The 23,713-nt window shown below is 38.9% G+C and overlaps 3 protein-coding genes across 3 annotated transcripts in view; all 3 read left to right on the top strand.

Moving 5' to 3' along the window:
* LOC145440646 (proline-, glutamic acid- and leucine-rich protein 1-like) overlaps nt 1-23,713 on the top strand; it is a 225,957-nt gene that overhangs the window by 52,535 nt on the left and 149,709 nt on the right. The gene's annotated exons all lie outside the window — the stretch shown is intronic.
* On the top strand, nt 436-17,601 carry LOC145440645 (centrosomal protein of 83 kDa-like). The gene is made up of 13 exons (XM_080318343.1): nt 436-1,646; nt 2,114-2,240; nt 4,256-4,398; nt 5,325-5,501; nt 6,520-6,677; nt 7,491-7,638; nt 7,701-7,844; nt 8,544-8,687; nt 8,948-9,196; nt 13,968-14,155; nt 14,694-14,915; nt 15,850-15,998; nt 16,694-17,601. The coding sequence occupies exons 1-13, from the start codon at nt 1,515-1,517 to the stop codon at nt 16,909-16,911; spliced, it is 2,199 nt and encodes a 732-aa protein (XP_080174469.1). The 5' UTR covers nt 436-1,514; the 3' UTR covers nt 16,912-17,601.
* LOC145440654 (uncharacterized) lies at nt 18,489-23,416 on the top strand. The gene has a single exon (XM_080318359.1). The coding sequence runs from the start codon at nt 18,593-18,595 to the stop codon at nt 20,201-20,203; it is 1,611 nt and encodes a 536-aa protein (XP_080174485.1). The 5' UTR covers nt 18,489-18,592; the 3' UTR covers nt 20,204-23,416.

Genomic DNA, 23,713 nt, shown 5'->3' with positions numbered 1-23,713 from the left:
CAAGAGGTATAGGTTAGTGTGTGTCTGTCTGTGCATAATTCCAATATAGTAATTGTAACTATATTGAATCATTGATGAGGACCTTTCAAATATACTCCAGAACTGCTTAAAACATATATCCAATTGCTTATAGTTGTAATGGGTGAACGAAAGAAAAAAGAAAGCATTTTAGATCTCTCAAAGTACCTGGAACGACCAATTCGCGTCAAGTTTCATGGCGGCCGGGAAGCGACCGGGGTATTAAAAGGCTTCGACCCTCTATTAAATCTCGTCTTGGACACCACCACTGAATTTCTCAGGGACCCAGATGACCCATACAAGCTGACTGAAGATACCAGGCAACTCGGATTAACTGTATGCAGAGGAACCAATGTAGTGCTGATATGTCCACAAGACGGCATGGAAGCCATACCCAATCCGTTTGTTCAGCATGAATAACACTATACAAATATGAAGGAGGAGCATAAAATTTTGCAGTGAGCAAAGAAATTTCATGAATGTTACAATCTTGAATATGTGGTATTGCTCAAAATCCCCAAAGAATGGATATTAAGTGAATGCAGCAGTGGACAAGATGTGCAGTTGGGTTGTTCAAAAATCACTTATTTTCTGGATTACAGGGCTTCACTGATTAGATTGTTATAGGTTGACTAAAAAACGGTACACCCCAAATTATTTGACTTGATTCCAACTAGTAGATGTGAACGCACATAAGTTTAAAAAATTTGAATCTTAATATAATAATTCTAATAAACCAATGATGATGATAAAGAAATTTCCAATTTTACTGTCAACCCTATGAAATTGTCGAGTTGTCTAAAAGAACGATGCTTAACAATTTTTGCTCACTTTCAACCGGTAGAAGCATTTAGAAGTTATTGCAGTTGAAAATTTTCAACCCCCTGGGCGTTCACATCGACCAGCGTATTTTAGTCAACCTAACAATTCAATCGGTAAATCCCTGTAATCTGTAAAAAAAAGTTATATTCGAACAACCCAAATGCGCAAAGAATGTTGGAGGTTTTCATTCAAGATCCGATTAATTGTGTTGTATTTTGGCAGTCGCTGTATATTTGTTGTGAAAAAAGCCTTTGTCACCTTCTAAGAAGTTTGTGTTACCAGTTTTGTACTGTTGAATGTTATACCGCTAGTCTGAATAGAGCTTTTGTGTATGGTATCATCTGTTTGTACTGCAATCGAACAATAGCATAATGAATTTCCGGGTCCTTATTATTCTCTCTGAGAGAGAGTAATATGCTCATTCCTGATTCTGAATGCTTTCGCATATTGTTCTTATTGTTTGCTGTTGTTTTGTTACACTGCCTTCATGACCTGAATCATTCATAATCAACCATTCGTCATACTAGATTATGTGTTCACATTCAGTCATCAGTAACCACCGAGATTTTGTGATTCGTTAACCCTGCTTTGTAAGTTAATGTTAATGCTAATGTTAACCATAACAAATTCTCCTTTCTCAAAGCTTAATATAGTGTCTAAGTAGTGTTCAGTTGATGCGGTGGATGACAATGGACATGTCAAACTCGCTCCATCTTCCTCCTGCTCAGGATCGGAACAAAATGGACCTTCAAAAGATGCTTCTTGATGAGAGAATGAGATGTGATACCCATAAATCAAATTATCAGGTATAGGCATACTCGCCACTCGGGGTGTCAAGGGCAGGGCGCATTGATTTGAGTACTCGAATCTGAATTGAGTTTGAGTCATAGCGCTGGTACTAGAGTTCAACTCACTTGTTTGAAACGCTAAGCTGATATACATTTACTCTTGGCTGATATTTATATTTAATGCCTCTGATTCATAATGTACTCATTTTTCTCACTCTTAAAATGTTTATTGAAACAGATAAAAGATAGTTTCAGGGCCTATTTTTCAAGTAACGCCCCTGATACAGAAAATTGAATTGTATCATGTAGAATTTCTCGAGTCATACGACTTGAAGTCGAGTTCGAGTCAATGCACTAAAGGACTGTGTAATAAAATGACTCGAGTCAAGTCACCGAAAAATTGCGACTCGAGTCATTACAACCCCGGTCATATTTATAATATTATTTCACTAATGAGTCGCTATGGTTTCTACTTTTCCATTCAGCTTTTGAAAGAACAGCATAAACTTCTTCAAGAGGAGAATGTGAAACTTGAAAAAAATCTAGCAAGAATTAGGACCACAGGAGCGGAGTCAGCGGATGGTCTTCAGTCGATTATTGACGAACTGCGAGGTAAAATTATTCTTTACTAAATGGGGTCAAACGTCAAATTAAAGGCAGTCTTAGAACAGAGAAAAATTGATTCTGAATTTTTTTCTAGAGCCAATGCTGATTAGGGTAGGGTAAAAATGGGAAAAAGTGAATTTCAAAAAGAGGTCTTGTTGAACTAGAAAATTTTCAGCTTTTTCAAACCGAAATTAGAATTACAGCTTGTGTTTTTTTTTAAATTAGACTATATTTAATATTATAGCAACAATTTTTTTTTCAAAATTAGCTTATTTTTTAGTTGTCCAAGTCTGGTCTTGATATATGGCCACAAATATTTAATGAAATACTTCTACCTTCTATTCTACTTCTATTTTTGGTTTTGAGATAGTTTTGGGCCTAAAAGATGCAGAAGTAACCTGTTTCTATATCATATCCATCTATGTAAAAATTTGTCTTCAAATGAATAGCCTAGAAAAAAATGCAAATTACACTCTCGGAGGTACAGAACTTCAATAGGCCTATACAATTGAGTAATATATCAATATTGAAATAATCACAAATATTTTCGGCTCACACTCGTCAGGGGTAATCGTCAGCAACTTGTAGAGCAGGGGTGGGCAACATACGGCCCGCGGGCCGGATCCGGCCCGCGAAGGGATTTTGTCCGGCCCGCGGAGAGTTTTCCGTCTTACATGATAATGTGGCCCGCGGCCCCGCAGTCTGCCGAGCTTTCCCACTACTTGCTTATTACTATCTCCAATTTTAGTGACTGTATGTTATGATATACATGTATGCGCAGCGTGCAAGAGTGGAGCTTACGCTGAAGTTCGTCGAAGCTAGACTTGCATTATCGGCATTTACGATGTACTGAACCATAATGTCGTTTGTGGTAATCATGGTGTTTGTCGATTACAATGATCATTTACACCAGGCTGATATTTCTTATTTTTTATTCCGTAACCGCCGACTTGTAGCACGGCACACTTCTAGGCTTTTGTAAGAAGTAGGGTTACCATATTTTGTAAATCTGAAGAGAGGACACTTTTTTAAACTTTTCAGACTTGCAAACCCGGAGGAAAATCCTGAAAAATGGTGAATTTTCCCACTTCGGGGTCGGTTGACTAAAAAAAGAAAGGTCAAGTTTCTCGCTCAGCGCCCAAAATACGGTTTTTCCTTTCACATTATCAGCTGGTTGACTAAAAAAAGGTCAACTTTCCGGCTCATCTCCCGAAATAGCCGCTGGAGCGTTAATTACTTCAGTGCTAATTTACTGTATCTCAGTCGATTTTGCCATATATTTAACCAACATTCTCAAAAAAGAGGACAAAATCTCCAAAAAGAGGCCATTTGGGCGTCCTCCGAGGACACTTTCAAAAAAGTCAAAAAAGAGGACAAATCCTCTTAAAAGAGGACGTATGGTAACCCTAGTAATACACCGCTTATACCAGGGGTCGCCAACTCAAAACGGGTCGCAGGCCACTTTTCAAATTTCGTAGAGGACGCGGACCGCATGAATTCAATATCGAGATTAATCAGGCCATACAGTTGAACAACGACGCTATCCTACTCCACCCTAATGAATTGATATCTAGGTAAATTAGGGGTACCGGGGTTATGGAACGCCTTGAAATCTTAATTAGGGATTGCATTGTGTGCTGATTGATCAGATAGAAGCAGACATGGCGGCGCCTGTATGACAATGCTATTCTCAAATCCACATTGTCTTCGTCATTATCGGCGAGAAATGGCTTTGAAGTGACATTGCTGTCGTTAAAATACATCCATTAAATACGATATATTCCTTGTATATGTGGATAAATGGGCGAATAATATAGCGATTCAGCAATCCGGCCCGCCAAGTACTTAATTTTCCTATATCCGGCCCGCCGGCTGGAGAAGTTGCCCGCCCCTGTTGTAGAGGATTGAACAGAACTTTATCTATTGTGTGGGTCAAATTTAGCACTGATCCAGAACTTAAACACAAGTATTTGTGTTACCTGATTGTTGTAAGATTTGTAAGGAAATCTTCTGTAATTTAGCACAACTGGCTTCAAAAGAGGTTGAACTTGAAACAGTGCGGAGTCAGGCTATCAACCCGCAGAAATTGGAAATTATTAAGGCTGAAATCACAAAAGAGCTCGAAGGTCCTTTGAAAGACCACGTCGAAGCCATGGACAAAGAGGTATGTTGCTGAATAACCAACCTTTGGTAATCGGTATGTAGGCGTAACTCCTCCTAGCTTACGCATAGTTATGATGGCGAGTTTTCAACTGCTACTTGAGATTGAAAGCCTGAGCTTGAGTGAAATGACGTTTCGTGGATGACAATTATTGTTTTGCAATTGGTAGATCATGAAGCTTGGATTTTTAGACTAATCATCGCCTGTGGTTTAAGTCGGAACAAATCTATTGAAACACTAAACAGTAGGTTTAGAACATAGGTTCTTAACCGGGGTTCCCTAATCCAGTCTGGAGGCCGAGCCAACACTAAATTCACATTGGCTGCAGGCAATAAGGCGTTATCTGTTGTGGCGGTACGTCGTGTGCAGTGAAATTGAAGCTTTGCGCTTCTGAAATGCTGATCCTATCCCCAATATTAAAAGCCTCATTTACAAATAAGCGATTAACAGCACTGTTATCTCAAAGCGAATGTTCAAAGTAGCACTGATTCATTATGATGTTTTTGTCTTGTGTAAAAAGCATGTTATAATGGTTCTGTTCTTTTAACGCTTTGATGAGGCACAGTTCATTTTGTGCATCAGTAATCTGTGGTCATTTATAAGAAGTGTGATGTCCTATTGTGGTGGATTAATGTGACTCAGCGACCATTCGGTGTTCCCTCTAAAGGCTTTTGCAGACTAGTGTAAGGGTGTCCCCCCTTCACCGTTTAGTAGGCTAAGAACCAATGGTCTAGGAACTAGTGACCACACAACACAAACACCACAAACGACTAAGAATCCCAAGACTCAGAGAATTGGTGTCATTGGCATTCATGAACTAATTCATGTCAAGTGACTGGGCCTAATTGCTGTAACAATTTCTGCTGCAAACTAATGCAGTACCAGGAGGCAGTAGCAATAGTAATTTTTGTATCGTTTGCAACTAACAGGTTGAAAAGTACAGAACGGAATACAACAAGCTTCGGTACGATCATTCTTTCCTCAAGTCGGAATACGAACATTTGAAGGCGGACCACAAGAGAATTCTCGAAGAGCAAACGTTAAGACACCAGGCGCAAATATCCGCTCTCCAACAAGACAGAGATCAAGCTATCAAAGCTTATGAAGTAAGTGAAGGCCGGAATTTATTTCAACTGTTTTATATCACCGTTACACACAAGACGGTTGTTGAAAAACAACTTTTTCTTCAAATTTTCTGGCTGTTCTATGAAATTGTTAGGTTGGCTAAAAAACGCTGCACACCAAATTTGGCTTGATTCCAACCAGTAGAAGCGAACTTCTTGCAGCAGAAAGTTTTAGATTTATTATATAAAAAATGAATAAAAAAAAATCAAATTTTCTGCCCAACTCATAAAATTGTTAGCGAAGCTATTGGAATTAGAAAATTTTAAGTTATTTAAAAAGTTGTCTAAAAAAACGATGTATAGCAAATTTCGCTCAAGCGAAGTCATCGGGGTTCAAAATTTTGGATTTGAAATCATGGTATTTACGGTAGGTAGTTCTAAAATTACTAATTCCCCTCCCCTAATTTCCTTTTGTGATACGATTGTTGATATACAATGTTCTTTCTTATTCTCTACTAGTTGCTGACGATTACCCCTGACGAGTGTCAGCCGAAAATATTCGGTATTCATTTCAATATGAATATAGTATTCAATTGTATAATGAAGTTCTGTGCCTCCAAGAAGCTCTTCAAATAATTTCCCTCCGTAAACGATATTCTTTTCAAATCCAAGATTTTGTACTCCTACAACTTCTGCAGGTCGCAATGGAGCCAAATTTTTGATGCAACTTTTGACAACTTGACAATTTCCTAAGGCAGTAGGTACTATTTAAAGAACTTATTGTTTTTTTTAATAACTTGAAAATTCATAACTCCAATACCTTCGCTTCTACACATTGGTATTGAGCCAAATTTGATGTGCAGCGTTTTTTTAACCATCGATTTGATCAACTAGCAAACTAGCCAGTAGAATTTGAAACAGTTTGAACAACCCTAATAAATGCAACCTTGTTTTGAAACAATTTTGGTTGAAATTAAATTGTTCTGAATTTCACTGCCACTGGTAATCCTATTTTCCCAAGCTGACATAACATTGCACATAAAACTTCTTCGCTTTCCAGGACCGTCCAATGCCAACCGTAAATGACGCCAACAAAATCCAATTGCTCCAAAGAACCAAATCTCAACTCGAGCTCCGCGTTAAAAACCTGCTCGAAGAAATGCAAGATCTGCAGAAGCAAAAGGAGCACGCGACGGTCGAGGCCGATCGAATACAGAGGTAGAATTTTTCATCAATATCAGTACTTGGGTAACGGTTCTGGCTGGGCAAAGTGCAGTGCTAAAGTGATTTGGTTCCGAATACAGTGTTAGGTACAGAAATTAAACATGGAACGGCAACGACCGATTTTGCAGATTCGTTCTGCCTTGCGGAGGCTGGAGTGGAGAATTGTTTTGCGTAAGCGACTGTAGGATTCCTGGCAATCCAAAAGTTATCTTCCCGAGTGCAGAAATTACTGAATCTGGTCTTGATCGAAAGCTACTGTTGCACCGATTCCAAAAAATATAAATTAAAATATGATCAGGCACTGATCCACCTAGAATCTGTCCTCCATGTCTGAAATATCGAATTGTTCGAACAATCGGAGAGTCGCAACAGGTCATTGTTATGGCCATTGTGTTACTACTCTACTTCTATCATTATAATTGATACCCAATTTGAGTACTAGTAGCTGAACCATTGTCCCCAGTCCTGCTCACTACTGAATTTAAATTGTTAGAATTAGGGTGATTTTTTTCATGCAAAAATTTGTCAGTTTTCAAGTCAAAACGTTTTTTCAGACCGAACTACTTCGTAAGGACAAATAGTTCCAACTAGAAAGGAAGATATGTAGTACAATTCCAATATCATGTGAGAAAACACCTAATTTACATACATCAGGGCAAAATTTTGTCAAAATTAAGTTTTTTAAAGTAAAAAAATGTCAGAATTTTCATTTTTTAGGTCAAAACCTTCCGGTTTTAGGTAAAAAGAATCTCCCTAGTTATAATGAATGCTCAATTTGAGTTCTAGTAACGAGATTTTGTTGATCAGATCGCAAGCACAGGAGATATCGCACTTGCAAGGCAACTTGAAATCCGTGGAAAGCGAGCGTCGTTCGACAGAAGCAAAATGCGAACGACTCCAGAAAGAGCTGCAAAGTTACTCGATAGACAACACGAGACTTACGCAACAGATACAGGTTGGCACATGCGCGCCATGACAATAAACGTGTGCATTGACATTTCTTGTGTATTTTTTAAGGAAAAGGAAAAGGAATGCAACTTTATGAAAAACGCGATGGACGAACAGACGCACCAACACAAAGTGGAAATGTCCAATTATAAATTGAAGGAAATGAAAGAACGCGGAGATTTGGAGAGAGAAAAGGAGTCTTTGCAGAATAAGGTAAGAAGTGCCTCGGACTTCGAAAATTTTGACTCGACTTGACTTGACTCGAGTCACCTCCGAATATCGAGTCACTTGATTTGGACAACTAGATGATTCTAGTCGTCAAATTCGACTGATTTGAGCGAAATGCCAGTAATCTAATGCTATTCTAATTTGTGAAATGTTTCTACGCTCTGATTTCTAGTTTTCCCGAAAATGCTACTGGAGCCAAGCTCAAAAACTGTGTAGCTATGATTCGAGTTCTGATCTAATTTGGAAATAACTGTGTAGCTAAAATTCTACTCTATTATGGAAAAACTGTGTAGCTATTATTCTAATTATAATCTATTACGGAAAAAACTGTGTAGCTGTAATTTTAATCTAATTTGGAAAAACTGTAAATCTAATTCTAATCTAATTTGAAAAAAAAACTGATTAGATATAATTCGAATAAAGATCTACTTTGCAAGAGCTGAAAATTTTCTAGTTGTCTGACTCTACTCCAAAGATAGAGTGACTTACCTTGACGCGAGTCAAAATCTGCAACGATTCGATATGACTCGTGACTCGAGGGTGGCGACTTGTAACCAACACTGGATTCGAGTCACGTCTTTGAAATGAAACACGACATGAGAATATTGATCTCAAATTCTCAAATTCGTGTGACATTTGAAGATTTATAGCTGCTTTTACTTTCTGTTTTATAACATTTTGAAGGTTCGATCTATGACGACCGAACTTGAAATTGCGAAGCATCAGAACGAAGAACATTTGCGACACATGGAGGAGTTTGAGAGAGATGTCACCAGGAGAGTGCACCAAGCCAAGCAAGAGGAATGGAGCAAAAATCATTCCCTTCAGGTGAAGAGTATATTAATATTGAAATAAACCCCAATATTTTTGGCTGACACTCGTCAGGGGCAATCGTCAGCAAGAATATTGTATGTCAACAATCTTATCACCAAATATGAAGACACTGGCATGAAAATTTGAATAACCGATGAAAAGAGATGTATCAAGCTTGATGCACTATTCTAAATATATTAAAACTATAATTGTAATAGAAAATAATAATGCATGAAAAAATATTAAATCAATGATAATAAATATAACTTTGACAGACTGAAAAAATCGCGCTGGAAGAGAAATGCCGCGAGTTGAAACGCCGTCTCGCGGAATTGCAATCTTTGCGTTCTCAAGATCAAGAGCAGAGCGACGAAAAAATCCGGATACTCGAATCTAACGAGACGTCCGCACAGGCCGAGGCGGAAATTCTTCGATCGAAATGCGAGTCTCTTTCGAAAGCCGCAGTCGATCTCGAGAATGAGAGAGAGAACGGAGCCAAGTTGAGGCAGAAGATTCACGATAAGGTATTGTGCCTTACCTTTTACATGTTATATTTTGAAAAGTATAAAATAGTTCTGGGATTTGTTTGCATCACCGTGTCAAATAGGTATTGCATTACGATAACTAAATGTGTTTTCGAAGATTCTATCTCAGGGGTGGGCAAACTTTTGAGCTCGCGGGCCATATTCAACATCTGAATCCATTCGCGGGCCGCACTACATAAAATTGTGATTATAAACCAAAACTCAATATTGGTATTTGATTATATAGTGAGGAGATAATACATTACTTATTTAAAACAAAACATTGCTTTGATGGTATCGTACACGCGTCAGAAACATATTGGCGAGATTTCATAGGCTGGTTGACCTCAATGACCAATTTGTCAAAACTATATAGATGAAAGTTCTTACACCAGTATTGAAATTTAAATCTGTGAGCAGCGATCTGTTCATAGATCTATTAATTCCACTCTTGTTTCAGTTCCAGGACTACAATGCTGACAGCATCATAACCGTGTTAGCTTCAAACAGGCTCCTACTATGTGTAGATAGACTATAAATACTGCTACCCCAATTCCACGCAAACATAGAACGAATCTACCTAAGACACGCGCGAATCACTTTTTATAAGCACATCACAGTGTTGGGATGACTCGAGTCACCTTTTTCGAATGACTTGACTTGACTCGAGTCACTTTGCTAAAATGACTTGACTTGACTCGACGTATCAGAAATATGGATTGACTCGTGACTCGGAGCAAAATTCGTGAGTCAATTTCAAGTCATCAAGTAATCGGTGTTGATAAAAATCAATGAATCTTGCATATGTTCGGATTGTTCGCGAAACGCTGGTGTAACCCGCGAGAGCGACCAATCATTTAATGATCGTGCGTTTTACTGAGCCTCCATTGTGCCCTCACAAATAAATTGACTGCAAACGAAGTGATCGAAGATTATAGCTTACGTTGTCGTAAACTAGTATAAGCTAGGACAGTAAAGTAATTAATCTTTGGTTTTACGTCAACCAAACCTCTTGTTTTATTGAAATTCAATTCGAATATAGGTTATATAGTCCTCAACCATTGGCGCAGGCTGGATTTGTATCAGATCGATTTGTAAATGGGTTATGCATTTCATCCTATCAATTCGTATCTATTCTCTATTTTGGCTGGAAACTATAAACTGTGGTTTAGCAGTCCTACGTATATGTGAGCGATACAGCGCCTTCTTGCGTGTATATTTAACTCTATATTCGTTCATCGGTTCAAAATCAATAATAACCACTCAATCTGTATTGCAGACAGATAGCAAAATGCAATAACGTTGTCATATGCCCAGGCCGTGATATTTTTGGCATTTCAAGAGCCAGATGCCAAAACTGCCAAAAATAAAAATTTGAAAATGCCAGAAATAAGCAATTTTTGGCATATGCCAAAAATAACACGGCCTGCCTAATAGTGTATTTTGTTCATGGTGTTGTGTTAACGGGACCGCGTTACAAGCGAGAAGAGCGTTTGTGAAAGGCAGGTTTCTTAATCTGGGTCCAGCCCACCTATTAGGGGTGAAAGCATGGTGTCCTAAATGGTGTGGGCACAGCGAGATTGAACGGCTGACTGCATTTGGTTTACGTCATACTTTCCATTTGTCCAAAGGCAATTTTACGACCATTTTTGACCGGCTTGTCGATCGCTAAATTTGATAAAACGGGTATCAATGAGAAGCTGCCGCAGTACTGATTATTAAAATATAAATTATATTCTGCTTATGGAACTGGAACTCCCAAAATCAACCACGATTTTTGCATTGTGATGTAGTTGAACATTGTGACGCAACAAACTGTCTGGCTATTACTGAGCTGCGTAGTCTCGTTTTGCCAGACAGTCTTGTTACGTCAATATTCTTAAACATGCCAACCTTCCCAGGACTCTTCGATGCGAGTTGGTAATATTAAAGCCACCTGAAGTGAAAAAATGTCCTGCGAAAATATATCGGTAGACTGAAGGAGAAATGATAGTCGGGCTACTAAATAGATTGTGTTGAGAGACAACACAGGAAACTCCTGGAAAAGGATCAGGAAGAAAATTATTTCCGCGATGAGATCGATGGCACTGGCGAAGTGATCTATTTTCATGATGCATGGAAGCCGGTTCGACCCTCCAAAGATTTTGAAGCTCTGAAAACCTTTTGTGGATGACTGGCAACATTCTTTCCCTCAGCGGCTACTGTTGAAGCCGATATTTCCCAGATTCGCTGGGCGAGAAATGAATTTAGGAGAAACTTAGCTCATCTGAGTTTGGAAGCACTGCTACAGTGCAAACGATTTAAGTCTATTCAACAGCTGTGACAATGAGCTGTTGAGCGTGTTTGTTAGGCTTTTCTTTCTTTTTTTTGCTTATTGGCACCGATTCCGATGGATACTGCACATTTTGTGGTTTCGTTTGATACAATTAACCAATGAAATCGTTTGGTTTTTTCTTCTCTTATTGTTTGTTGGCACTGATTATACGTGGATGCTCCACATTTTGTGGTGTCTTTGGACAAACTAGCCCAAATAAAGCGTTTTTGTGATTAATTCGAGGCTGAAACTATCTATTTAGAGGACGATGCCAAAACTGCCAAAAATAAAAATCGAAAAATGCCAAAAATAAGTTATTTTTGGCAGTTTTGGCATATGCCAAAAATAACACGGCCTGATGATATGCCCCATACTTCAAAAAGGCAACTTGACTTGAATTGTGACTTGACTCGTGACTTGACCTGACTTGACTCGAGTCTCCTTTGAAAATCGATTGACTTGACTTAACTCGAGTCAAAATGGGCAATGACTCGAAATGACTCGTGACTCAAAGGTAGTGACTTGATCCCAACACTGGCACATCACTGAAATAATTAAAACTGGAGTGGTAGATCTGAAATCATACTCGCGATCCGAATTATGTCGATCTCGTTCAGGATTTCTGTGATGTATAGCAGTTGAAACCTTTCAAACTGCATGGGCCTTGAGATCGGGCTGTCGCATCAGAAATTCAACATAAAAATAATATAGGAAGGGTATACCTCAGAACACTGGTCGTCAAACTTTTTAAGACACGCCCTTCTCCCTTATGATGGTGAAAGATTTCGCGCCCCCCCCTCCCCCCCTTATCGTCTTATCACAAAACGCAACCAGGATGCTAACAAACCTAACGGATAGTTTGATGGCATGGAAGGTGACGAATGTGGATGAGAGATTTTAAAATATGAAATTTACAGTAAATACAGAGCAATGAAAAATAATTTTAAATTGAATGTTATCGCGCAGAGCGCCAAAAAAATTTCAGTTGAGGTCAGTTCCGCGCCCCCTTCAGATGCTATCACGCCACCAAGTGGGACGCGCCCCTCAGTTTGAGAACCTCTGCCTTAGAATTATCATGGTGAAATAATAAACTAAGAAAAAGTTTAATCAAGTTCTCAGGGTTGTAACCAAGTCACAAGGCTCCGAGTCACAAGTCAATCTCACTTTTATATTTTTGACTCGAGTCAAGTCGAGTCATTTTCAATTCCCACTGAGTCAAGTCCGAGTCCAAGTCAACGAACAGAGTATCGAGTCCGAGTCATGATATTATGACTCGAGTCCGAGTCCAAGTCAGTGTGTTGACTGCTCAGTTTCCAGTTAAAGTCTTCCTAAACCCGCTCTTTTAACTCTGTTTCGTGATATTGAATGGTTCGCATTGATAATATATCGATTTTTCTCACTTTTAGCTGTTTCTGGTCGCATTTTCAAGCACCAGTACCAATAAACGAAATCCCAATAATGTGTTGGCTTCGAAATTACAATGAAATGTCGGTCTTGGCCGTCTGAATCTCGAGTCAATGACTCGCTTTGAGTCATGCGCAATGACTTGAGTCCAAGTCGAGTCAATACACAGATTGACTCGAGTCGAGTCATTTCCGTATTTTGAGAAAATGACTCGAGTCGAATCGAGTCATCCGAAAATCGTGACTCGAGTCTGACTCGAGTCGAGTCATGACTCGAGTCATTACAACCCTGCAAGTTCTTGCAATAATTCGATTTTTAGTACACATTTTATCAATATTTCCTGCAATAAGTTTCTTTAGACTCTCGCGGGCCACACAGAACGGTGTTGCGGGCCGTAGTTTGCCCACCCCTGTTCCAGCTAAATGCATAGCGTCATTGATCATTTTACAGTAGTCGCAAAGATACATCTTGCAATTTTGGAAGTGATCCCACCCCCACGAAAAAAATCAATGCTGCAAAGACTCGAATCTTAGTTTTTCGTTGACTCAACGTGACTCGAGTCATTTTCTTAAATAAATGGAAAATGACTCGACTCAAGTCGATTTGTGTATCGACTCGACTTGTACTCGATTCATTGCGCAGGACTCACCAAGTCATTTGACTTGACACATTATGACTTATTCAAGTCTCGTATATCAGAACCGATATTTGAAAAATAGACCCGGAAATTGTCCTTTATCTGTTTGAGTAAATATGTTTGAAGTGAGAAAAATGAGTCTATTATAAATGCGAGGTCTTCTTCGATACCGCTCCAGATTTTCACAGAAGTGAGTTGAACCTGACTTGAACTCGATGCCCAGTAACAAACACGGTGACTCGGATCGAATCACAACAGTATGCTTCGGACTCGACCAATTGCTCCCTGACTGGGACTTGACTCGGTGGTGAATTGAAAATGACTCAACTTGACTCGAGTCAAACGATAAAAGTCAAATTAACTTGTGTCTAGTAACCTCGTGACTTGGTTCCAACCCGGCTCTTATTATACTTTAGGAATTGGAATTGCAAGCGGCGATATCGGCGAAACAGCAACTGGCCTCTGAATTGCAAAGAGTGAAAGAAGACAGCAACAACTCTCGTAAGTTGGCAGACGAGGCTCGAATTGAAAGTGAAAAAGCGCAAAGGAGAAGCGAACAGGCCGTCGAAGACCAAAGACTCGTGGGGATGGAAGAGAGACATCGGTATGGCCATCACTACATCAATATCACTACAGATATGGTCATTGTATTGATTTTGGCTAGGGCTATTCAAAAATAACTTTGTGTCAAATTGTACCGGCTACTTGATAATATTGTTTGGTTGCATAAAAAACGCTGCACACCAAATTTGGGTCAATTCCAACCAGTAGAAGTAAAGTTACGAATGGAGAAAATTTTGGATTTATTAAATAGAAAGATTTTTTAAAAAATTTTACCGGTTACCACTTAAATTGTGGGATTCTGTATAAAAACGATGCAAAACTAATTTGACTCAATTCCAACCTTTAGAAGCAAAGTGCAAGTATTGGATTATAAAATTTTGGATTTGAAATAATAGTATTAACGATGGCAAATTCTTTCATTATTAATTATGGATCTACCCACCATGAATACTATTTCTGCAAATCCAAAATTTTATGAAAAATAAGCGCTTGAGTACTTAATGCATGGAGTACTGGTGCGCTCTGAAAAAGCGGAAGTACTCCGTTGCTGACTGCCTCTGACGGACGATCTGTTTCAGCCTGCAGGCTCGCGTGGACAAGCTCGAAATCCATCTGTCGCGCTCCAAGGAGACGCAAGAGAAATCTTCGAAACGCAGCAAGAAAACGCAACAGCAGCTGGTCAACAAACTGAAAGCTTTGAAGAACCGTTGCGAAGTGCTGGAAGCCGAAAAGGAACATTTGGAGATCGAAATGAAGGCGGGAAAACACGGGGTGCCGATCCATGAGTATAACAGAATGAGGTGAATGCTTGTGTTATCTTGCGGGTATTAGGACTGGGTAAAATCGAGTACCTGAGTGATTTAGTTCTGAGTGGAGTATTACGCATTGAGTATTCAAGTGTCACTTGTTACAACGCCACAGCAGTATGAATCAGGGTTGTAATCGCTCGAGTCACGATTTTTTGGTGACTCGACTTGGATTAATTTTTCAAATGTGTTAAATGACTCGAGTCAATATGTGCGTTGTGCATGACTCGAACCAAGTCATCTGACTCGAGACTAGGACGGCTGAAACAAGATATTTCACTGTAATTTCGAGGAATAGTAAAGTCACCATATTGTCAGTATTTCGTCTATAAGTCCTGATACTTGGAAAATAAGGCCAGAAACTGTTACGACTGCGGAAAATGACGATATTAGGAACACGAGCCATTCTATATCACTCAAACAAAGTTGAAAAAGTGGACTCGGACTCGAGTCACAACACTATGACTCGGACTCGACCCACCATTCAATGACTTGGACTCGAACTTGACTTGATGGTGAATTGAAAATGACTCGACTATAAAGAGGAGATTGACTTGTGACTCGGAACCTTGTGAATTGGTCACAACCCTGGTATAAATGATGTGGAAAGTACGTTTATATACCTTTCATGCAGCCTCAAAGAATACAATGCCAATAAACATTATTCGGTATTCATTCACGTTGATAAATTAACTCTTAGTGAAAAGGAACATGTAATTTCAGTACTCGAAGAATTCGTCTCTCGCTACTCCACTCATATCGTAACGATTGATACTTGGAGCAGATTCGAGTACTCAAATCATAGCACCAAACTTCTGACTCGTTAACACATTCAAAATAGTCAAAAGAGCCTTTGTATATGACGAGACTTGTAATATAAAAAGAATGTTGTATTTAATGTCGGTTTTGTTTGCATTTCATCGTTTAGGAAGAAGCTCGGTGAATTTCAGCGCAAGCACAGCGAATTCGCAAGAAATCTCGGCATAACCGACGCCGATCGGATGGTGTTTCACAACTCGACCTCGGCTCACTACAACACCGTGTTCTTACCGGTTGCCACGGGCACACCGAAAAAAGGTATTTTTCGATAAGATTGGCTTCAATAATATCAAATTTGCATAGTTGCTTCTCGGATTACTCGAGTAGGTATTTTCTACTTGTACTACTTGAGTGGTAATGCTTTTGGACTACTTCTGCCTAACAGTTTTTAGGTCAAACTTGGTTAATCATACTTTACTTTTTTAGTCACTCTTTGAAACTGCTGTAGTACTTTTCAAATCTACGTTTGCAACTTCTACTGGAAGTTGTTTTTGACATGTCTTGGTAATCGCCACTCCCATACTTAGACAACTAGATAATTACAGTTGTCTGATCAGACCTGTTATTCTCGAACTGGGAGGGGGGCGCAAAGATTCCTGAGAGAAATTAAGTTACTCGAACTCGGAATGAGTTTAATATGTGCTGAAACTTCCATTGAATAGTATATTGATATTGAAATGAACTCGAATATTTTCGTCTGACACTCGTCAGGGGTAATCGTCAGCAACTTGTAGAGAATTGGAAAGAACAGTGGATATCAATAAACTTCTAAGTTTAAACAATGGCAATAATGGGGCAAAATTTTACACTGTCTCCAAGGGGGGGGCGCATCTACTTTTACACTACATTACTTCTATTTCTACTTCACTGCAAACGATAACTGCTTTGACCCCTTTGCCGATTTGACTGCATGCATTCACTAGCCAACGAAGTCAATTTTCATTTCATGAAAGGCGACTCCTTGTACGATCTGGAAGCGAAAGGAATTTCTCAAATCCTAGAGAGGCTCGATCAGGTAGAACAGCAACAAAAGCAGACCAAAGAAGAGCTCGAATTTGTCGCAAAACAACCCGAAAACGTCCCGGAACATCGCAGTAGAAAGTCGACGCCTCGCAACGAAGAGGATCGCTATTCAATGGACAGTTTTGAATCGGAACGGAACAGTGGATGATCTCAATGATATTACAATGACATTTTGTCTCAAATGATTGCACAATAGCGCTGTTCGAAAATAACTATTTTTTGCCAAAATTTACTGGCTACTTCGTAAAATTTTATGTTGGCTGGAAAACACTAAACAATAAATTTGGCCCAATTCCAACCTTTATAAGACAATTTTAGATTTATTGTAAAAAAAATTTCAAATTCTACTATCTACCCCATGAGATGTCTAAGAAAATGATGGACAACAAAAGCAGAACAACCCGCAAAAGTGGGGTTATCGGAGCAGAAAAATTTTCCCTTTGGAAAAAAATAGTATTTACGGTGGGAAATTTGAATATAATATTAAACACTGTTAATTACTCATAGTCTTTTTAACAACCCTATTGCATAATGCAAATTGCACGATAGATGCTTTTAAGATAATCTTGCTCTGTCCACTAGAAGAGCGAATTTATCACTTTTTGATGAAAATATGCTGATTTTTTATGTAGAAACTATTAGTGCAACGTGATACTATTATACCGCTTTGTTACAAAATATTTTTCGGTACTAAAATCCTTTCCCATCTTCGTTGCCATTTCATGCTTGTGCGTCAATTCGTATTATTGTTTGTTATGATACAATTACGATCACCCCTGACGATTGTCGGCCAAAAATATTCGGTTTTCTTTAAATACGAATATATTATTCAATTGTATATCGCAAATACAATTTAGCGGTAGCTTGAGAGCAAGGAGTCGAAACACTATTTTTTGAACTCGTGAGAATGTAAATTACGGAGATCAGACTATAAAGTTATTTCATATATTAACTAACTAAACGCGACTGAATTTTTCACATACGAATAGGACGTATATTTTTGTCCTTGATGTTGTTTGTGGCACATACCAGCGTTGGGATCAATTCACTACCTTCGAGTCACTGTACATTTTGCCTCGTGTCAAGTCATCAAATCACTCGATTTTTAAACGACTGAAGTCAAGTTGAATTTTGAAAGCACGAGACGTGATTCAAGTTCATTGCATTTAGCTAACTATGGACTCCCCATTTATTCTGAATCGAGGTCTTAGGTCTGGCCAGGCAGGGGATTGAACCCACGACCTACTGGTCAATAAACCATTACGCTTCCTTATCGGTTGAACATCACAATAGTGGTTTTGCACAGAAAGGGACGAGCTAGACTGAGAAAAATCTTGTTTGATGAATAAACCAACTGTATGGTAGGCCTATACGTAGAATCGGCGTTAAATGACCAGCCCAGTTATAGGGTTATCATATTTCTGGAATCTGAAAAGAGGACACTTCCAAATTTGCAAACTTACAATACCGGAGTAAAATCTGGAAAAAATTTAGAATCAGCAGTTTTCTAGTCCGGTAATCTGACTTTTATGATTTGTAAAAGTGTTCTCCTTTCTGGATTCCAAAATATGGTAGCCCTAATCAATGATATATATATCATTTCCCAAACATTGTATCATTGCCTTGGCTATGGTAATATTTGTATATCAGCATTCTATAATATCAGTGTCAGTTAGTGACCTGTTCCCTCCCTGCAAATTACAGCGACACCGCGTGGTGCTGCCCTGTAAGATATTCTTCGCAAAATCCATCTCACAACAAAGTTCGTAAATTCGCTGTGGAGTATAAAAAACTTCCTTCTTGTAAGGCGTAAACTGTTATCTAGTTTCATGGAACAAGAGGAAGTGGTAGTTCAAGTGCTGTCTGACGCAGCGGAGGAAATTAACCCCAGCTCTCCTTCGGCAGAAGATCACCGCGACCATGTACCTGCAACTTCGAGTAGCAACCCCGAACCGAATGATCCCAAACTGCTACAAAAAGCCGTGTCTCCGATAACGAAGTTTTTCGGAGACAAGAAGCACAAGTGCAAAATGTGTGGCGCCGTGTTCTCAAAAAAATTAGACATGCACATACACCGACTGACGCACGCTGATTCAAATGAAATAAAACAAGAATCAATGGAGTATTCGAGTGCTGAGGAGTCACAATCTCCAGATCGCAACGAAAATCCCAGCTCTGATCATTCTTTTACGGAGCATCATAACGGGAAAAATCAGCAGGAGAATGCTGGATTAACCCAAAACGATCAGAATCACTTCATCAAAACTCATGGACAGGGATTTCCGAATCACAGCGATATACTTTTAGACAAGAATCTCAATTCAAAGCAAATTCAATCGGATATGAGTGTTCGTGGATCAAAGGAATACGAAGATATGATGAATGATATTTTCGCAAGAGATCAAACTAAGCTACATCTTGATGTACTAGTGCCAGGTCCGAGAAGAACCTATCAATGTGCCCCGTGCGAGAAGAGATTTGAAGATTACAGCGAGTATTTACATCACCGGGAAGACCACCCAAATCCAAAGCTCTTCACATGCCGCACTTGCTCCAAAGGATTTACGATAAAAGGGAACCTGACTCGTCACGAGCAAATACACTGGGACGTACGACTGTTTAAATGCAGCGTTTGCGAGAAAAAGTTTTCCCAAAAAACCCACCTTGTCACGCACCTCGGTACTCACACTCGGAGACCGTTTTACTGCAAGTCCTGCAGAGCAAGCTTCACAAAGGAGTACAGTCTCAACAAACATCTAATGTACGAACATGGTGTGATCAATTATGCATCTAGCGAATCGTCTAAAAGCGATGAAATGGGACCTACTGAATCTGGATTCACTGAAAAGTCCGGCAATAACTCAGAAGATAGTTATAACGAGGAAGATCTAACCGGGGTTGTCAGAAAACATGAAGTTTTAATGATGCCTGTGGATCACAAAAGCGACAGTGACTCGTCTATGGAAAAATATTACAAAAACATACACTACACATGTGGCACATGCTATGTAGTCTTCTCAGACTTTAATTCTTACATCGGTCACAAAAAAGAACACCCAACCCCGAAACTATACGAGTGTGACCTCTGCCAAAAAAGCTTCACCGTGAAAGGAAATCTGCAACGCCACCAGCAAATTCACCAGGACATACGCCTCCACCAGTGCGACACCTGCACTAAAAAATTCTCTCAAAAAACTCACCTCGAAGCTCACAAGCTGGTGCACAGCAAAGAACGGCCATATCTGTGCGCTACGTGCAATTCTTCGTTCACGAGAGAGGGAAATTTGAGACGGCACATCAAAATTCACACCAACATGGAGCAAACGATTTCAGCCGCTCAAGATGAGAAGATGCCGGTTATATTTCAGTGCGCCGAATGCTCCAAGACTTTTATGAGGAAAGGTAACTTGAAAAGGCACCAGAAAGTTCACACTTCGTAGCTGATAAACATTGACCAGTAAGAATGAACTATAAGCTCAATTTGACACGTGAAGATTTGTTAACAGCAGAGATGATCAGTAATGAAGTATTTCTACTTATATTGAGCACTCAAGTAGGTTTTTGCCTACTGCTTGTGTACTGTTTACTCTTGAGCTGTTATGTTTTTGACTGCTTTCGCATCTAATTTAACATGAACAGTATGTCTGTTGAAACATAATTTTTTTTCAAATTTGAATGGCCACTTGATAAAACTGTTGTGTTGCTTTGAAAGGTACGTTCATGATAAACGTTTGTTGAAAATCGAAGAACTTTTCGCATTAAGAGCTACTGGCACAGTATAGGAAATAAAACTGAATTGAATTCAATACCAAATGGTTAATTACGATGTAATAATGTCGAATTTATAAATAACATCAATGGAGGTAGCATATATAGGCTCAATTCCAATCTATAGAAGAATTGCTATGCAAGAAAAAAGCTTCGGATTTATTTAATGAATATAAATAGAGAAAATTTTCAAATTTTGCTGGCCACCCCATGAAATTGTCAAGTTGTCTCAATAAGCAATCCACAACGAATTTGACTTGATTCCAACCAGTAGAAGCACAGTTATTAGAGTCAAAAATTTTGGATGGGAAAAAATAGTATTTGCGGTGGCGAATTCCTAAATTATTTATTATAGATCTACCCACCGTAAATACTATGATTTGAAATCCCAAATTTTTAACATCAATAACTTCGCTTCTTACAGATTGGAGTTGAGCCAAATTTGTCGCGCGTCGTTTTTTCAGACCACCCAACAATTTCATGTTTTTATTAAATAAGTCCAAACCTTTTTTTCTTATATAACAATGCTTCTATAGGTTGGATTTGGGCCAAAATTGGTGGGCAGCGTTTTTTTAGGCAACCTAACAATTTTATCAAGTAGCAGGTGAATAAAGCTATTTTTGAACAGTCCTTATGAACAGTTTACAGTCGTTGAGGCATGGTTACTTAACTTCTTTCAATTTATTTGTTTCACTTTACGGAATAGCTTGATTGTGACATGGTAACTTGATATAATTTTAAATTCGATTCTACCTATTTGTAGTGTTATTTTGCATCTTGCAAAAGTAGGCACTACTAAAAGTATGCGACCCTCGATAATTTGCTTATTGAAAGTACTGAGTACTTATCAAACCTTGCATTTTCTACTTCTAATAGTTTTGATGTCCTGTAACTGAGTAGACATTTATGGTTTTACTTGAGTAGCAATGCTGACTTCTTTGACGAGCTCTGGCTTCAAGTCCGAGATTCAAGGTCATAGAAGAACCTGACTATGTAGGCCTACATTCGCACCAGACTCGTAAAATCGGGATCCCACACTGGTGCAACCGCCCTTATTATATATCGTGTATTCCTGTACATATACTTGTTTCAAATATAGGATTATCGATTAGCAATGTATCGTACGATGTTATAGTTTGTTGTTCAAGACAAGCTTAGTGTCTTGATGTCTATCAATCTTCAGTTATGTACTCTTTATAAAGGTGACAGTGTTGCCCTGTACCAATAGTCTTAAAACTGATACCCCGTTGCATTCATGACTGCTAACATGACGCTAAATGCAATTTTCATGAATTGGTCCTCAGCTTGGTCCCGTAATACCGAATTCTTTTTATCCATCTCTTGTCTGCCCGAGATGAATAAAAAAGCTCTCTCCTAAAGCACCATAATTATACAATCAATTTGCATGCTGTGATTTGCTTATATTGTCAATACAAATAATGAATGCTATACTCAACAAACTTCAGATCATGATTAGGGCTGGGCCGAGTGATTCCATACTGAATCAAATATTGCTTGTGACATCATAGCAAGAGATAATTGGGTATCTTTCCGAACATGCCCATTTCATTGTAGTTTGTGACAATGTTGTGTTGTGGATTGATCATGACTTCACTTCACAGATATGTCATTTCCACTAACATGTGTAGCTTTGTAGCCTACTGTGTTTTGTATGCTGGGATACGAACGATCGAGGTTTCAAGGCTTCCACTTTGGGTAAATAGCATTGATACTATATTTCTCTTAGTGACAAAAAACATATATCAATGCTAAAAAAAAGTGACAAGAAACATATATCAGTGCTAAAAAATATCATCTCTCACTTCTCAACACGAATCATTAGAATTTGATATTCGATTGTAACCAGCCTTAATCATGATCAGGTTGTTGTCTCCTAGCTTGAAAACCAATTCTCTGAGAAACTTGGGTTGCTTGTCGTAATGCGAATTTGTTCCAATTTCTACTGAAATTGTAAGCTACCCAGTCAGAGGACTCATGATTTGATTACTTCGCAAATCTATGTTTCAAGACTCTTAACATGAGATCCAGATCCATTTATTATGCCTGTTCGTAATTGCTTTGAATTGCGTTTCCATAGGTTTGGCAACAATCATGTACCGTATTATTTCGACACCCAGTTACGAAAAGTCGGCGTATACGGCAATTTCTGCAAACGCAGAAGGACTCAAATATTTGTGGCTGATGTGAAAAGTCAGTTACTAGACAAATTTCATTGGATCGAATGCTCACCTGGTATGGCGGTAAAACTATTGCATGTTGAAGCAGGAATGTTCACGAACTAATGTTCATTCTCACTCTTCGGTTCTTTGAACTGTACAAGAGCAATTTTAGTTTTATTAGTTTGCTCAACATGTGAAGCTGTTTCGTTGGATAAATCAGTATTATTTGCGATTGCCTAGCCCCAATTTGAATACTTTGGTATGGTATGTATTTATGTTCTAACCAGTCGACGCAGGCTAGTATGTAGTTGTGTGAAGCACCGCAACATTTTCTAACACTATCTCAGCCAATAGGCAACTTTATCATGTATTTGATAACTTGTACGATAATAGTATACCATCATAAGATATGTTGAATGATTTGGTCTATTATTTATGTGTGTTAGTTGATCAACATTGTGTGAAGCAGTGCAGCATACTGCATCTAGCAAATGCTTTGCTCACCCCAATTCATGGGATCTTAACCATGAATTTGCAAACGGTTTAGTATACAATATTAAGACCTACCGTTGATTCTTTTGTTAGAAACCTTTCTGGATTGATCTTAACGCCTTATTATGATTGTGTATGTAATTTCGAGGAGTATTCGGTGTTAATTAATTTCCAGCTATGGTTAACGAATATAATACATCGCTGACAATCATGCTTCGTTGTGTAAGACATGAGCTCAGATTATCTACTTGTTGGCGCAGTGAGAAATTGATCTTCGAACATTCCATGAACTCTCCTTGAAAAGTGGAAATTTTGCCTCGTTAGTTTATGTGAAGCTATGAATGTAATGAAACCTGACTGTCGAATCTTATGCGGCTTGAACTAGTAGAGCTGCTAACTCGACAATGTACTTACCTCAGCAACAGGGGTTAAACCCGCTCAGAGGCCAAACGCCAGACGCCAAACGCCGCGCGGCGGCCGAATGTCTATACGGCGTTTGGCGTCTGGCGT

Source organism: Botryllus schlosseri, chromosome 6 (genome assembly GCF_051294905.1).
Source record: "Botryllus schlosseri isolate E-star chromosome 6, Bs_hap1, whole genome shotgun sequence".
Lineage (NCBI taxonomy): Eukaryota > Metazoa > Chordata > Ascidiacea > Stolidobranchia > Styelidae > Botryllus > Botryllus schlosseri.
The sequence above is the reverse complement of the archived record's forward strand: the minus strand, read 5'-3'. Positions and strand labels throughout refer to the sequence as shown.